Below are 13,458 nucleotides of genomic sequence, written 5' to 3' on the forward strand. Positions count from 1 at the left end.
ATTTTCATGGCAGAGTCATGGTGGGGCTTATTTTTGATTGGTTTGTTATTGCTTTGCCTTTACCCCAATAAGAGAAGCACCAACACTTAAAAACAGACTTCCAAAGTCCTCTGAAGACACCTGTCAATGTTTACCTCTGGTGTCCATTATTGTCTTTGGATAGATGTGCTCCCAGTGCCAAGGACATTGTATTCTTCAGTGTTGCAATACTACTAGAAAACCTTTATAAGGTTAAAGGTGGAATAAACTGACCAGTTTTACAAGTGAAACATCGTACTTAAACAGGGGCTTGAAATGAAAGGCTTTCTGTCAGGGTGTGCCCCACAGTGAGCAAATAGATCTGATGTAAACTCGCAACATAAACCGTCTCACTTTAACCAGGAATGAAAATATTCAAGTCAAGGAGCTCTGAGTCAAAGTTTCTTCTTTAAAAATTATTTACAGTCAGTTATGATTACAAAATCCACTCGTCCAAATGTAGGCCTAAAGTTTGGGGCACAACATCAATACAAAGCTGATACAAATACAATAACTTTACTGACAAAGTAAAACCCCCTCTTTTTAATTTGGCTTTCAGAGATCAACCTTCTGATTCCAAGAAAGGAGTACCATTTGTGTCAATTTCCAAAACGGTGTATAGCCTGACAAACTGTCAGTGGGTCTTCATAAACTTTTATATCCAAATTCGGCTTAGTACACATACGGTACAAACTTAATGTTAAATGTACAGTACTATGTAGTGCACAGCATAGTTGAAATGCTGTTTTGAATGCCTACATAACTATTTCACATTCAGTATACCAACACAGCTTACTAGCAGGTAGCACACACACAATTTGGATGAGAATACTACAGCTTGTTTCAACAGAAAACATTTGTATCTTTGATTTCTGTGCACAAGTCACCATCTAGTGGCTAGCAGGATAAACTCCTCAATATACGTACGTACTTCCTGAATTAGGACATGTTGGCCCAACATTGAAAACCAAGATGATGGCCACATTATTTCTTAGAACGTCTTGATAATAAAATAAAGTTCCTCTTTTGATTAAAACTGAACTCATTTCATATCCAGATGCTTCAGTCGTTGACAATTCTACATCTCGTATAAAAGCGTTTTATCCTTGCTCAATAGTTTATCAAAATACATCAAAATAAAAAGGTAGTGAGTGAGCAAAAAAAAAAAATCAAACATTTGTTTAGTTGGAAAAAACAAAAACAATACAACAAAACCATACAGTATAAAAGGATTTGTAACTCTGAGTGACACTATATTCACGATGCCTGACAATGGCGAGTACGCCAAACCAACGCTCTGGGGCACAAACGCTTGCTGCCAACTCTTAGAAGAATTTACTCCAACTCCACGCCATGGACAAGATTCCACAACATTCAGAGCGACTCACGGGACTCTCTCTGCAGAGCTACAGATGATAGCTTACAATCCCCAGGCAATTGGTGGAATGCCTTTTGAACAATGTATATATTTATTTATTGTGATGATGGAGTAACCAAAAAAAACAAACGCACACAACCGAACAAAGAGAACTATATAAAAGAAAATCATATCTGAGAGGCGAATGACTCCATCCTCTCATCAGGTCACAGTCCCTGATGTCACAGCTGGTAACCTGAGTCAGCCCCCCGTGTGTGGGGGGGGTGGGAAGGATCAGATAAGTAGGGAGGGGGTGGGTTTCTTGCCCGGCCACGCCTCTTTGGCGTACTTCTTCTTGCGTGGCTCGTTGTGGCTGTCGGGGAGGTAGGGGCCCATGATGGGCGTGGGGTTGAGCTTGACGGGTGGCTGGGGGGCCCCTGGGGCAATGTCCACCTCCGGGGCCGGGTTAGGGAAGAGGTGTGGGAGCCCTCCCAGGATGGTGGCCCCTGAGGGGGCTCCAGTGGGCTGATTCTCGTGGCTGGTGGGGGGCAGGTCGCCATACAAACCGCTGTTCAGGCCATAGTGCATGCGTTTCGAGGCGAGGTCTTCAAGTCCTAAGGTGTTTTGTCCCTCAACTCTCCGTTTCTGAAGACAACAAGAAAGATGAAACAGCCATACATTTATACGGTCAACATTTCTCATCAATGTAAATGTATTAGCTTAATAAATGTCATACATAAAAGTATTTAAAAAGATAATAAATGTCATACATTATATTATATTATTAGTTTAGAAGATATACTGGCATATTCATAAAATATGGTCTACATTTACCTGCTCATTAGGTCATAAACGTATCAGCCTAGTAGTATATGTAGTATATGCATTATAGATTACGGTATACATTTTATCAGGTCAGTAGGCATGCATTACTCTTTCGCTTTAAACTAAGCACACATCACTTTTTTGCTTCGCATAGGCACACATCACTTCCACTTTCAGTAGCCCCCCCAAAAACGAAACGAAAACAAGACTAAACAATTTTCTCATCCGATCTGCATGAATCATCCATTACCGATTCAAAACATGCCTGTACCTTTTTATGTGACATGATAACAAAAGTAAAAGTTATTTAATTTGTCAGATTTTTCAAGTTTATTTGTCAATTGTACAATGAGCAAGTGTACATTGTAATGCTTGGTCCCCGAGCTTCTCATGCAACTTAAGGAAAATATTAAACAAAAAATATTTCTATTTACACAAATAAGTAGAGACTGTAGAGTAGAGGGGGGGGGGGGGTTTGAAGGGGTCACGTACAGCACAATGCAGCTTTACGTTAAACTTAAAAATTGGTTAGCACTATGCCTTCAATTTCACCGAGCATATCAGAGAATCAACACCTACCTTGATAGGGACAACAGCAGTCTGCACCATATTCCTGAAGCGACCAACAGAGGGGTCCACATCCTCTGCAATTATTTAACATGAAAAAATCAATATTGTTGCCGTGATCATCACCACATGCACAATCGCACATCTGGAGAAATGTGTTCAACAGGCACATTTCTTGATAGGAAGCTATGACAAAAATATATACATTCCATACGATGTTATTCAAGCTAAATGTTGATCAATTTGTAAAGCTATACACCAAAATATATCAACTTCCAGTCACATCATTTACAGTTTACTCATGTTTGTCATTCATGTTTCACATTTTGCATGGGCTTCGATATTTCTCAATGACTGCATTTACATGGGACACTAAATATTCCACTAATAATCAGAATGACGAATGAATCATTCCATCATTCCATGAATGTAAAAAAAAATACATCACGTAAACACCTCAATTGGAATACGATCCGGTCTTATCGGAATTATTTCAATCTGATTGTCCATGTAAACTCAGTCATTGTTACAAGTACAGAGAGCTTAAGTTGTTGGGATTGTGTCTGGGTGGAAGTACAGTGTCACTTCAGCGTGCCATTTGTACCTGGGTTGATGATGTCATCGTCCTCGCTGAAGGTCACCCTGGAGTTCTTCCTCTTCCTCTTGGGCCTCTGGATCTCTAGGTTTCCCTCCTCGATGGCCAGAGTGGAGATGCGTTTGTTGTGGGCCGTGTTGAACTCTGTCAGATTCTGTTCGAATGTAGACACAACGTAGGGGTGAAATAACATATAACGTGGTCATTGTCAACCTTTCGGGATAGAATAGGCTCTGTGCATAACTGTAGTCCCGGGTTTTCCAGAAGGTGCCATACCCGTGTCCTGTTCCACACGGTTCATTTTCCCATATTGGCTCGGCAGCAGTTTTGAACGGGAAACACACATGAAGGAGTCATTTGTGTTTCCCGTTCAAATCTGCTGCCGAGCCAATCAAACGAAGCTTCTGGAAACCTGGGACTACAGTTATGCACAGAGCTGATGGGTGAAAGGTTCAGACTCAATGATGATCACTTAAAAACCCCTGAAGGTACTAATCACTCAGGAAGCCGACAAACTGTATGAAACAAACTATAATGTAATAAATGACCAGATAAAGAGGGATGTAGCTAAGTGGTCAACAATAATATTGGATTTCAGTTCAAGAATTGAAGTGGTTAAAATGAATATTTTACCAAGGTTGCTGTATCTCTTTTTGTCACTCCCAGTTAAAATACCAGAATCACAGTTCTCTACATGGGATAAGTTGATCTCCAGGTTTGTTTGGGCAGGAGCTCGACCCAGGGTAAGATTCAAGACTCTTCAATTAGATAAGGAAAATGGGGGACTAGCACTGCCAAATTTCAAAGAATACTATTATGCGGCACAATTAGGTACATCGTATACTGGTGCTCCCCAAATTATGTATCCAGGTGGAAGGACATTGAGGTGGGTGTGGGTCGAGCTCCCCCTCAGGCCATGTTAAGTGGAAAAGAGTCTAAGGGAGATAATTCTATTATAAGCTAAATATTGGGAATATGGCATGATGTGGTTAAAAAGTATAAATTGACAGGTGACAGTAAACTCCTGATCTGGCCCTCCCATACTCCAAAATTCAGACCTGGGGAACTAGATAAGACATATGAAAGATGGAGAGACAGAGGAATAACAGCTATGTGTACACTTCTAGAGGGTCAACACTTCAAATCATTTGATCAACTCAAGAGGGAGTTTGACTTGGAAAATGGTGACATGTTCAAATTTTTACAGCTAAGACATTTCTATGATACAGAAATTAAAAAAGAACTATCAGTGGAAGGAAATGAAGTGATTGGTGTATTGACGGGTGCATATAAACAAACACCTCCAAGGATTGTTTTCAAATTGTATAGAGGCTTGCAAAAGCAACATGGAAGAAATACAATGTATGTGAAATCGAAATGGGAATCTGAATTTAATATTGAACTGTCTGAGAGTGAGTGGCGTTCCATGTGTACAACACATCTTCAACAAACTCTAAGCAATGGAGGGAATTTGGGTGGAAGAATTTAATACGCTTTTTTATTACACCTAAAATCAAGAGTAAGCAGCAGTATTGTTGGAGAGAGTGTGGGCATCTGAACGCCAATCATTCACACATATTCTGGTCGTGTAAGAAAATACAGTCATTCTGGGACAGTGTTCTCCGGATTTTGGAGGAAATAATGGGTTACAAGATTGTCTGTGATCCCCGGATTTTATATCTCGGATTGACACCAGAGGACATAATAGGACATGAGGACGTTTAGCTGTTCAAAATCTTGACACTGGCAGCTAAAAAAGCCATCACAAGGAAATGGCTGAAAACAGACCCTCCTAGAGAGGAGCAGTGGTGTGATACTATTGAAGAAATATGTCTTATGGAAAAAATTACTTATAATCTAAGGATTAAGGCAGAGATATTTGAGAAACGTTGGGAGAAATGGCATTTGTATAATAGTAAATAAATAGTGTATACCCCCCCCCCTGTATTGTCCCTTCCCTTTTTCTTTTCTTTTACTGTATTGCTCTTTACTGTATTGTCTTTTTCTTCTGTTCCGTTTTTTCTTTTTCTTTTTTGTAATGTCCTTTTTGAATGTATGTTTTGTCGTCTGAAAAATAAAGACAAAGTAAAAAAAATAATAAAACCTGAAGGTGAATGACATTGCCAACTAGGATCGTTGTAAGCAGGGCAGGATTTCATGGAGGCCAAGGCCGCCATTGCCCCTCAGTTTGGCCTTTTGTCCTTCAAAAAAATGATATACCACGAGGCCACAGTGGCCTTGATGCCCCGTCTGATTTAACCGCCGTCTCTTTCCTGTAGTCTTCACAGACTACACCCTGCTTTTGTAGAACAGGACGTGAAACGTTTGTGGTCAAACGTGAGAAGGACACATACAACAGAACTAGACTAAGAGCGTAGATTGCAAAGAAAAGGTGACCACAAGGGAGGCGAAAAGGATGATAAAAAATTGTTACGTCATCTGCCAGGTGCAAAGGCAACTCAGACTGTCTAGTGTCTATGTGACTTCTGAGACACGTAGCATATGCTGTATTGTGAATTGTAATTAACAATTGTGTCGTCTAATTTAACACTACAAAGCAAGTCCCATTTCACCTCCTGATATCAACTGAACAATTTTACATGATTTTCCACAAAGATATTGTGATATCTATAGATATCAGAAGATGGTCTTCTGGTTATTGTGATTTATTTATTATTTATTACATTCTTCCCCATATCGCCCAGTCCTAGACTATGAAAACAACACATTCTTTTTGTTTTCATGGATTTGTACTTGGTAGTTGTCCTATATTGGTTCCTCCGTCATCGATGTGTGAATACGTGTGTAAATGGGTGAATGTAATGCACATCGTAAAGCACTTTGGAGAAAGGCGCTAAACGTATAAATAAAATGCACCATTTACCATTTGACAAGTAGTAGTAGTTCACAAGAAACTCCACAAACTTACTTCTAACTCCGTCTCTTCCTCTGGGAGCCCAAGCAATCCTTTCAGCTCCTCGTCCTCTCCCGTCTTATTGTCTCCTGCTGCGGTCGATCCCTGGGTCTGGGGCTTCTCTCTGATGGTGTAGGTCCGTGTCGAGGCCCCAAAGGATATGGTGGAGTCTATGGGAACCTGCTGAGGTTTGTGGGCCTCCAGACGAATATGTCCAAGGAAGGTGCCATGTGCTAAGAAGGGCACAATCAATCAATTATTTCTATATGTCTGGACAGGGTTCTGTTTAGTAAAATTCTGTGATATACGATTGCCACTGCGGGTGGCAACAACTGCAGTTTTAAATGTCATACAGTGCTTAGAATATTGTATTGAATAATTCATTCATTCATCTGTAGTCAAGATGGTCATACATTTAACCCATTCAATCGGGGAATGGATTTGCTATTCAAAAATAGCAGATCTACAAGCTCATAGCCCGGCACAAGTGCCGCGCTATGAGCTTGTAGATCTGCTTTTTTTTTTTTTTATCGTAGAAAATATATATTCTACAAATGTCTTACAACTCCTAACCGTAAAAAAAAAAACGTATGTTGCTAAATCAGTGGTTTTTCATGTCAAGGAACCCCAAAATAACATGTATTTGGCCGCGGACCCCCATCTCAAAATATTTTGTTCCAGGGACCCCCCAGAAGCAAAGATTTGAGTTACAAATGTTCGCTTTATAAAACAAGACCAGGAGACCTGGTTCTGCCAGACCCAGAATGAAGTCCTAGTATGTAACACACCTACAAACCACTTTATAACTGAAGTTCATGATGTCATGAATAGTTCGTGACGAAAGGGGACGAAAGGGGGACAGACTTTTTTGGCTGGGGCCGGGGGACAAAGTGACCATGCCCATATATGGAGAAAACAGATACAAAGCCTCATGTAAGCCCACTAGGAAGCAAAGGAAACCAATGCAGAATCCTTCCGTGGATCAGTCAGGGATAGGGGCTGGGATATGATTTGTTAAAGGACTGGTCATTTGGCAAAAAAAAAAAAATGGTTTGAGATTGAGAATTTTGCTTTTTTCTAATCTTTGATTATATATATTTGCCAGACCCAAGGGGTCCTTGAGTCTGGCAAATATATATAATCAAAGATTTGCACAAATTTTCACAATTTTTTAATAGCCAAAGAAATCTAAAATGATGCGTTCCCCGGATTTAATGGGTTAAAAAGCAGCGTATCAACAGCTGAGTTACAATGCGATTTTGAATGCTTTCTTACTACTGTTGAGGTCTAGGAGGAACAGCCTCTTCAGGTGTTTGTGGTAGACGAGGGCAGCATGTGCACGAGAGCATGACTGATGGTCGATGGTAAAGTCACACCAATCTGGGTTCCTACCAATCAGGTAGTATTTCTTCTCATCTATGATAAGTTTCTAGAGAGATAGAGAGAGAGACACACAGAGACAGAGAGAGAGAGAGAGAGAGAGAGGGGGGTGTTCAATGATTCAAACCATTCCGAAAATATGGCATGAAAATATGCCATCCGATGGATCCGATGTGGTTATCATGTTTTACTCACGCAACCTCTAAATACTTTTCATTGGTTCAATATTTATAAAAAACAGTCCCACTTAACCACTTTCACTTTAAAATGTTATCAAAAATAGTAAAATTGCAGATCTACAAGCTCACGTGTGGTGAGCCTGTAGAATATGGAGATACAAGGTTTCTACCTGACATCTGTGCCTCTGAGTCATAACTCAACAGTGTCGCTTCGCACGGAAAAGCTTAAAGATCAGGGCTGACTTTGCTGTAGCACCTTTTAGAAACCTGGGCAGCCATGGAACTGGACTGTCAGGTGTGTATCTGGTGCAACTCACAATGGACTCACTCCATAACAATCTACTTGGCACATTGAAATTTGCCTCGAGATCATTTTAACCCATTAAGACCTGAAGCCGAATTTACAAATGTCTTCTAAATCTCAACGGTTTTCTAAAAAAACGTATGTTGCTATATCAGTGGTCTTCAACACTTTTTCATAATTGTCAAGGACTTGGCCGTGGACCCCCCCATCTCAAAATATTTTGTTCCAAGGACCCCCAGAAGCAAAGATTGGAGCTAAAAATGTTCGCTTTAAAACATATATTCAAAGATTTGCTCCATTTGTCAAGATTTTTCAAAAATAGCAGATCTACAAGCTCGTAGCACGGCACTCGGTGCCGCGCTATGAGCTTGTAGATCTGCTATTTTTGAATAGCCAAAGTGTAAAATAATGCTTTCTAGCTCAAATCTAAAAATGACACAGATGCGTTCCAGGTCTTAATGGGTCAATCATTTAGTTAAAGGTAGTGTAAGGGATTTTAGTTTGTTAAAACAATATTTTTTTTGTTAAATCTCTATATTCTGATAGTAACTAGCCATGGTTCACATGACGCTTGTATACAAGCGTCATGGTGCCGAGTCCCCCTGGTCTAAAGTTGTGTTCGATTTTTTCACATTGCCATCTCTCACATAAACATAAACGTTCAGATTTCAAATATAAAGTGCTTACCACCGAGCCACGGATGTTACAAGGCGATGCGGACCGCGATGAGTACCAGTATCTCCCGTATTGTTCAATAAAAAGCATTTTAATCCCATCGCCGGCCATTTTCTCCAAATTGTCTCCGATACTTTCAACCATGCGACACTAATGGTTGGGAGGTGTATTGCACTCTGATACATTACAAAACAAAACAAAAAGAAAAAAGAAAATGGCCGGCGATGGGATTAAAATGCTTTTTATTGAACAATACGGGAGATACTGGTACTCATCGCGGTCCGCATCGCCTTGTAACATCCGTGGCTCGGTGGTAAGCACTTAATATTTGAAATCTGAACGTTTATGTGAGAGATGGCAATGTGAAAAAATCTAACACAACTTTAGACCAGAGGGACTCGGCACCATGACTGTCATGGTATGACAGTCATGTTTCAGGGCTAGATAGTAACATGGTATCTTCCCGTCTCTCCGGCTCTTTAAAAAGAGAAAATACATTTTTCAGGTGAGTTGCCAATTTCAGCCAATCAAGAGAGTACCCATTTATCAGCTTCAAATGTTATAGTGTTCCAATTCCAATGTTGTCTGCTCACTTTCACTTGTTTATCCTGTATGAGTTCTCTCTCCTGATATGAAATTGGTATCCTGACCTAAAAAAAAAATCACACCCATTGTGAAGTGGGCGGTCATCACAGTGGTCATCATAGTGATGGAAGCTCACTTCGAAAAAAATAATTTTTCAAAGTGCATAATCCTATTTATAGGTTAGGTTAGGTTATTAATGTCATCATGTGTCTCGCTAGCCAATCACAGTGCTGAATAGAGTCAGCCAATAGAGTCAGCCAATCACAGTACAGCTAGGGGTGTACTAATGAGCCAATCACAATACAGCTAATGAGGTGTCCCAACCCCACTTATAGGGGCGGCTAGCCGGCTACACCGCCCAAAAAAGCATTTTTCTGTTTAATTAAGAGCTGGAGACACAGGGAGATGCAGCTGGTTACTGAACAAACACTCTACTCTTAATGGTTGCCATCAGAATATAGACCCATTTAACACTTTTATAATAATATTTGTATAATACTTTCATTTATTTTAACAAAAATACATAACTTACTTCACCATTAAGCAGTTCTATGCAAATACAACAAATGCAAGGCTGTAATAGTAAGAGGAATATGTGTTTACTTACCTCTACGAGCTTATCCCCCTTCATCACGTCTAGATGCAGCCCTGGGGGCGGTTTGCCTGCCCTGAGAAACAAAGCAACAACAACAACTTAACCCTTTTCGAGTCGACACGGGGAAAAAAAGAAAGATCATCGACCTGAACTTCTTCAGCCACAGATCTATGGATGGCGGATGCATGTCTCTACATTAATATTTCATCTGATCTGTTAGGTGTAAAAGATCTTAATGATAGTCTGCGTGTCTGGCCTTTCATTCATTCATTACATAGAAGCGTACAGTGGCGTCAGCGACAGCGTCGTCTTAGCTACTGTTAGGTGGATCCTGAAGCTATCAGAACATTATAATATGGCGATATATAAAATGGTCATGTTGCATGTTGCGTTACATTTGGTATCGTTACTAGTACTGGGTTAACGGCTAGTGGGCTAGCTAGCTGCACGTCTGCCTGGAGTGTGCAAAAATGGCTCCTCGGTCAGTCGATATCAACTGAGTAACTTAACGATGATTACATTTGCAGTAAATAACGCTGAATGCATTTGGCAAAATAACTTCGGATGACATGATTTGCTCACCATGATGGGCACTCAAAAGGTGGAGCGGTTTCTCTGATTATTTTAGCCGCCATCTTGCTTCATGTTCTAAACCCGAAGTGCATGCTGGGTAAAAGAGTCCAAGATGCCAGTTTGTTTCGGTGGGAGTTGTAGTCCCAGCCAGTGGTGGAAGAAGTACCCACATTTACATCCACATATCAATACTGCAATGTAGAAATACTCTGTTACAAGTAAAAGTTCGGAATTAAAAATGTACATAAAAAGTAAACGTACAAAATTATTGGTATTAAAATGTACTTAAAGTACCAAAATTTGAAAGTATTACTCATTATGCAGAAGGTCCCATTTCACAAGTTTTCAAATGTATAAAATGTATACAAAGTAGTGGAGTAGAAGTAAAAGTACATGTAAAAAATCCTAAAAATGTTACTTAAGTACAGACTGCTTGAGTAAATACTTAGTTACTTTACACCACTGGCCACAGCCACAACGTCTTGACCAGTACTGTCTTGCAGGGGTAGGATGATGGGATGTTATAATTCAATTATTACTACAGGTCTCTCTTGTGGAATATCAAACATATATATTTTGTAAATGCTAAAGAACAGTTTTGTAATGCACAGTATTTTATCAAGTAGACCTATATGTACAGTAGTTATATGCCAAATGTTGGGAGCTTACATGAAAAATAATTTCACCCAACCTTTTACATCTGTAATAGGCCTAATCATGTGATTTAACAATTAACCTTAGGGTGAATACTGACTCTAGTAAGCCTTCTTTATTTATGGTCAAGCAGAACATGGAACAACTGAAGTTCAGACAGTAGCTTGTTATCTCTGAGACTCTGCCAGGCCGAAGGCAGAGATTATGTTTTTGCCCCTGTCTGTGTGTCAGTCCACAGAATGAGAAGGAAGGGAAGTCTGTCTAGCTCCCCAGTAGAACATTTTATTTAGCTTGATAACGTTTCAAACCAAACAGGTCTTCATCAGGTCTGTCCACTGAATGTCACACACAGAGACTGGAGCTAATCTTAATCAATAAACTAGTAGTTTATTGTCATATCACAATTTACACCAGGTTTAATTATACCAGCTGTAAACTTGTGATGTGACAATAAACTGAAGTTGAAGTTGAAGTTAATGTGATTTACCAGAGCATCAGTCCTGACATAAAATGGGTGGGTGAAATTATTTTGTGCAAACTTACCACAAATTTCAACTTCTTTTACAATAAATAATAAGAATTAGAGTGAATATCAAATATCGAAATACGCATTTTGTTTACTTTGTTTAGGTTTATTTAACAGTGCTGAAATCAAATTCTTCTTTTTACAGCCCTTTCTTTGGTCATGATCTCTCCATTTCTCCATTTCAACTGAACATATATGTACTATATATATATATATATATATATATATATATATATATATATATATATATATATATATATATATATATATACACACACGTGTGTGTGTGTGTGTGTGTGTGTGTGTGTGTGTGTGTGTGTGTGTGTGTGTGTGTGTGTGTGTGTGTGTGTGTGTGTAAATGTGAACTGAAATATTGAGTAACACTGGCTACTGACTGAATTTAGCTGAATGCTGTGAAACACTGATTATGAGATACTGAATACTATGAAATACAGAGTAACATTCAGCATTTCCTAGTATTAAGTTTAACTTAGTATTCAGTGTTACTCAGTTTCACATTATTCAGTTTAACTCTTAATCAATATTTCACAGTATTTAGTTTAACTCAGTATTCAGTGTTGCTCAGTGTTTCACAGTATTTAGTTTAACTCAGTATCCAGTGTTACTCAGTAATTGCAGTTTAAGTCAAATGTTAACCAGCATTTCACAGTATCCACTGAAAGAAAAATACAGTAGTTGACATCTTTTTGATCGCTGATTGTGGTTTTTCAGCGGGTTTTCAGCTGTTCTTTTGGGTCGAGGTGTTATATTGCACACTATACATTACACACACGTGTTGCAACATGTTGCACCACTAAGGAACAACCTAATGGTTGTATGGGTTAAAATCACTATATGGTAAATTGGTCAAAAGTCAGTTCCCTTTGTTCCAATGAATAGAAATGCACCTGCTATAATGACATCCTTGACCAATGGTGTGCTTCCAATTTTGAGGTAAAAACATTAGGAGAGGTCATTCCTGTTTCAGAAGGACAATCCATCCCATTCCTCCCAGCTAGCTACCCCCAGTGAGAGGGTATAATGGGGTTTGACCGTAACTCATCAAACACCTTTGGAATTGATTGGGAGCCCTATTTTATGCTATGTGTCGTGAGCTATTTCTGAAAATGTTCGCCCATAATGACATGCCCAAAAGAGGGTTAATGTGGTTAATGGTATTGTGTAGCAAACGCATTGATATGGATTACGTCTCCCCCTTTGATACTGTACTAATTGTAACATTGCAAGTTGCTTCCATTCAGCTAGAAACACCTGTATATGCGTGCGGCCGTGGAGTTCAGCACAAGCTGAGTTCACACATGTGTATAATAGGGGTGGGACGATATCGCGATATATCGCGATATATCGCGATACTTTCTCCTGCGATAAATAATCGATATACTGCCGAAAAAAAATTATATTAAAAACTCTGTATTTGTGTAATGATGATTTTGAACTGTTTGGTGCTATTTTAAGTGTTTATGAATTGAATACAAGGACTATCGTGATATATCGTTGGTGAAATTTCATGCAATATATCGTGATATCGCAATATATCGCAATATATCGAATATCGTGATATTATCGTTATCGAGGGCCTAATATCGCAATAGATATCGTATCGTGAGATACCCATATCGTCCCACCCCTAGTGTATAAGTGGATTGCCGTTTATAGACAGAATTTTGCTGTTGATAATCTTGGACCCCTA

General features: G+C 39.3%; 1 protein-coding gene across 1 annotated transcript; it reads right to left on the reverse strand.

The window, feature by feature from the left end:
- Positions 1 to 406: 406 nt before the first annotated feature.
- On the reverse strand, positions 407 to 10,651 carry ppp1r8b (protein phosphatase 1, regulatory subunit 8b). The gene is made up of 7 exons (XM_080426071.1): positions 10,577 to 10,651; positions 10,007 to 10,067; positions 7,552 to 7,705; positions 6,292 to 6,509; positions 3,372 to 3,516; positions 2,780 to 2,844; positions 407 to 2,020 (listed from the first exon to the last, which is right to left on the reverse strand). The coding sequence occupies exons 1-7, from the start codon at positions 10,627 to 10,629 to the stop codon at positions 1,670 to 1,672; spliced, it is 1,047 nt and encodes a 348-aa protein (XP_080282197.1). The 5' UTR covers positions 10,630 to 10,651; the 3' UTR covers positions 407 to 1,669.
- Positions 10,652 to 13,458: the final 2,807 nt, after the last annotated feature.

The sequence above is a fragment of the Gymnoscopelus braueri genome, assembly GCF_963280865.1.
Source record: "Gymnoscopelus braueri genome assembly, chromosome: 4".
Classification (NCBI taxonomy): domain Eukaryota; kingdom Metazoa; phylum Chordata; class Actinopteri; order Myctophiformes; family Myctophidae; genus Gymnoscopelus; species Gymnoscopelus braueri.